The 3,692-nt window shown below is 45.6% G+C and overlaps 1 protein-coding gene across 1 annotated transcript; it reads right to left on the reverse strand.

The window, feature by feature from the left end:
* Window positions 1-2,484: 2,484 nt before the first annotated feature.
* LOC136628769 (tropomyosin-1, isoforms 33/34-like) lies at window positions 2,485-3,412 on the reverse strand. The gene is made up of 3 exons (XM_066604868.1): window positions 2,863-3,412; window positions 2,636-2,695; window positions 2,485-2,558 (listed from the first exon to the last, which is right to left on the reverse strand). Exons 1-3 carry the CDS (start codon window positions 3,410-3,412, stop codon window positions 2,485-2,487), a joined length of 684 nt encoding a protein of 227 aa, XP_066460965.1.
* Window positions 3,413-3,692: the final 280 nt, after the last annotated feature.

Consider the following 3,692-nt stretch of genomic DNA (forward strand, 5'->3'; position numbering starts at 1 on the left):
CCAGAGACCCCATACTTACCAGCAGATCCGGCGTCCTCGCTCCCGCATGATGCTTCCCCGCCTACTGCCGCCGCATGATGTGACCCGCCCATGTCATGTGACACAGCAGCAGTCGGGGAAGCGTTCTCACGCTATCTTCCGCTGTGCTATAGCGGAAGATATGAGCTGACGGCTTCCATTGACTGCAATGGAAGCCGGCCGCGCGTACACCCGCGGCAAATAGAGCATGCCACGGGCGAGGACGGGAGATTTCACGGTGCGGAATTCCACAGTGGAATTCTGCACTGTGAGCTCTGCGCTATTAGGTTCAATAGAACCTAATGGCAACGCAGCGGATTTACGCTGTGAATTACGTTCGTGGGAAGGAGGCCTAAGTAAATGGGTTTGCCAAGTTCCCACTTAGCTTGCTGCAGAATCTGCAGCAAGCCCACAATGTGTGAACTCACCCCAACTTGTAGTGTGCTACAATCCCTTCTTCACAAGTCTTACTCAGATTACCAAGTCACAAATGCCTCTTTTATGAAAGTTTAAAGAGCACCCAGTTACATTTCAGAGCTCTCCTGCTCCATCAGCAAAAAATTGGCCCCATAGTACTATATGCGGCAGATTTCAGCTGCTAGTAGGAACCAAGAAATAAGTTGATGAAGTGTTTTAAAGTGAAAGTGCAGGTACTCTTTAAAGTCTAAAGAGCAGCTTTCACTTTGGCACAATTCTTTAAGCAGTGGCTCCATGTAATCAATTGCATGGTGATATCACATGCAGAGTTTGCCTATGATCTGAAAAGATTCAACAGCATTGGATAGTAGATATTACAGTACAGCTGGCCTTTGTAGTGCAAGCTTGTGAGAGATATGCAAGACACATTTACTGGTGCAATACAATGAGCAATATGAAGCCTTTACCAGCGATGTAATACAATGTAGTCAGACAACCAAATAATGAACTTCAACTTGACAGAAATTCAGAAGTTCCTGAGTTTTATTTCAAAGCCTTCCAGTAAAGAAGAAGTGGCTCTTCCACTGCACAATAAGAATGAGTCCTGGAGAAGGACAGTATAGAAGCCCAAACTGCTGAGGAGACTCCATGGAACAAGACCATTATTCAGGAGGACGACTCGTCAGGGACATCCTCATATCATCCAGAAAGGGACTCCTTCCTTATCAGAAACCAAACACTGGAGGGTTCACAGAAGATTTTTATGAACTCATGTCCAGTTTTGATAGAGGCACCTGAAGAACCTGGAACATTAGAAAACAAGTTATACAACGCTGATTCTGTTATCAAGGTCACCAAGTCAGATCTGGCGATTCTCCATCCCAGTCTATGGCCAACAGAGGGGAGGAGGGGACACTGAACTCCTGGATGTATTCTGTAGTTTTCTATGATTTAGGGTTTTTATAATCCGATGAAATGCAGGCTCTCTATGGTTCCTGACTAGAGATGAGCGAGTGTACTCAGAAAAGCACTACTCGCTCGATTAATTTGCTTTATCCGAGTATCGCTGTGCTCATCCCTGAAGATTCGGGTGCCGGCACGGAGCGGGGAGCTGCAGGGGAGAGCGGGGAGATCTTTCTCTCCCTCTCTCCCGCCCGCTCTCCCCTGCTCCGCCGCAACTCACCTGTCAGCCGCAGCGGCACCCGAATCTTCAGGGACGAGCACAGCGATACTCGGATAAAGCAAATTACTCGAGAGAGTAGCGCTTTTCCGAGTACGCTCGCTCATCTCTAGTCCTGACTATAAATTGCCCAAACGGCGTTAGAGAATAGCAATGTGGTATCACTAATATTGGCCCAGAGAACATAAGACTGTTTATACTGCATGATGAATGCCATAAAAGTGTCAAAATGGAAGACTCAGTTGCTAAATTTTTATATCCCCCTTATAAGTTAAACAATGCATTATAGGTGTTGCCAAAGATACATCATACAATAAATATTGTCCCAAACTAGCAATTCATACCTTTGGGTATTAATGCCCAAAGGAGACAAGCAATAAGGTGTTAGAAGCTTGTTTCAAGGAGGAGGGCCATTCTGGCTTGGGACAACAGGGGTCTGTCACTTGCCCCTCAGCCAACGACTCTAGGCCCCTTTTTCACCATTCAAAATGGCTTCAGCAATTTGACAACTATTTAATTCCCACTGTACTCTGATTGGGTAGCGCAGCTCAGATCAGGATGGGGTTGCGTTAATAAGTTGGAAGATTGTTTTGGCCATCTTGGGTGTCCAAAAATAGGAACACAAGTTTTGGCCCAGAAGTAGACTGCTATAACCCCTTAACACTGCAGGATGTCTAGTTACATCCTGCAGCGTCAGGATATATATGAGGGGAGATCGTGTGGTGCTCTCTCTCCATAGAACACTAACGCCTCCTGTTTTACAGCGGACAACAGCTCTGATAAGCCGCATGAGCAGTTCACCCCTTAAATTCTTACAGCGGCATTTAAATCCCCCATGACTTAAGGTATTAAGACCCTGTCACCTTCTGCTAGTCTGTGAAGCACTCCCATCTGTTTTTCAGCTTCCGTGTTCTTTTCCTGATTGGATCCTCACTGACAGGTCCTACAACAAGGAGAAATGTCATTAGTCTGAACTCTTCATGAGTACTACACAGGGTCTTGGAAAATTTAGGACATTACCTGCAGTTTCAACACATGGAACTGCCTCATTTGGCGTCTTGGAGGACTCCAGCTTCACATCTGGGTATAAATCAGGAAAGAATCACCACATTATAAGACACTCATACTATGAGAACAATTCAGTGCACCACCATCCTATTTTTCATGTAACCACTTGTGACTCTACAGCATGCCCTCTTTATGTAAACTGACAAACAACCTCCCCCTCCCTCTTGTGTCAGGCTTACCAACTTCTTGTATTTCATTTACTGCTGATGGAGCTTTAGATTCTGCTGAAGGAATTGGATTCTCTGTGGATGGAGCATCACCGCCCGCAGACGGGGCAGCCTTCTCTGTGGATGAAGTGTCACCGCCCGCTGACGGGGCAGCCTTCTCTGTGGATGAAGTGTCACCGCCCGCTGACGGGGCAGCCTTCTCTGTGGATGGAGCGTCAGCATCTATGGTTTGTGAATCATTCCGTGTAGCTGGAATCTCAGTATCTTTGGGAAGGTCATCAGCCTCTACAGATGGAGGCTTCTTATCCACAGGTGGAGCCTCATTGTCTACATTTGTAGTGTCAGTGGCCTCTGATGGAGCCTCATTTCCTGCAGATGCAGATTTAGTGTCCTCTGTAGGAGCATTAGTGTCCTCTGATACAAGCTCCTTCTCAGTGGATGAAGCTCTAGTTTCTGCTACCAGAGTCTCAGGAGCTGGAGTTCCCTCACAAGGCATATCTGGTGAACCTGCAGGCACTGAAGTACTGCCAACTGCAACCTGAGCTTCCACACAAGAGGCCATTGCTGAAAGAAGACACATTCCTGCAAGTTATCCATAATGCAATTCTAAGGCATGTTCATACATTACTTTTATACTAAATTTTCTTTGGTGAAACATTTCTATTTAAGTTATCCATAATGCAGATTTAAGATATGTTCATATGTTACTTGACTACTGGATTTGCTGCATCGAAAAACCACAACATTTTACAGTAGAAAAAAGGTGAAACTTCAAGATGCATACTGTAAAATAAAGCCACAAAAAAGTTAGCCTGTGCAAGGAATCATTAATTTACGTTAAG

This window comes from Eleutherodactylus coqui, chromosome 5 (assembly GCF_035609145.1).
Source record: "Eleutherodactylus coqui strain aEleCoq1 chromosome 5, aEleCoq1.hap1, whole genome shotgun sequence".
Taxonomy (NCBI): domain Eukaryota; kingdom Metazoa; phylum Chordata; class Amphibia; order Anura; family Eleutherodactylidae; genus Eleutherodactylus; species Eleutherodactylus coqui.

Coding starts and splice junctions, on each gene's coding strand:
- LOC136628769 (XM_066604868.1), bottom strand. CDS start 3,412: ATGGCCTCTTGTGTGGAAGCTCAGGTTGCAGTTGGCAGTACTTCAGTG. Junction 2,696..2,862: donor AAATGAAATACAAGAAGTTG/GTAAGCCTGACA, acceptor ATTTATACCCAG/ATGTGAAGCTGGAGTCCTCC. Junction 2,559..2,635: donor TCCATGTGTTGAAACTGCAG/GTAATGTCCTAA, acceptor TCCTTGTTGTAG/GACCTGTCAGTGAGGATCCA.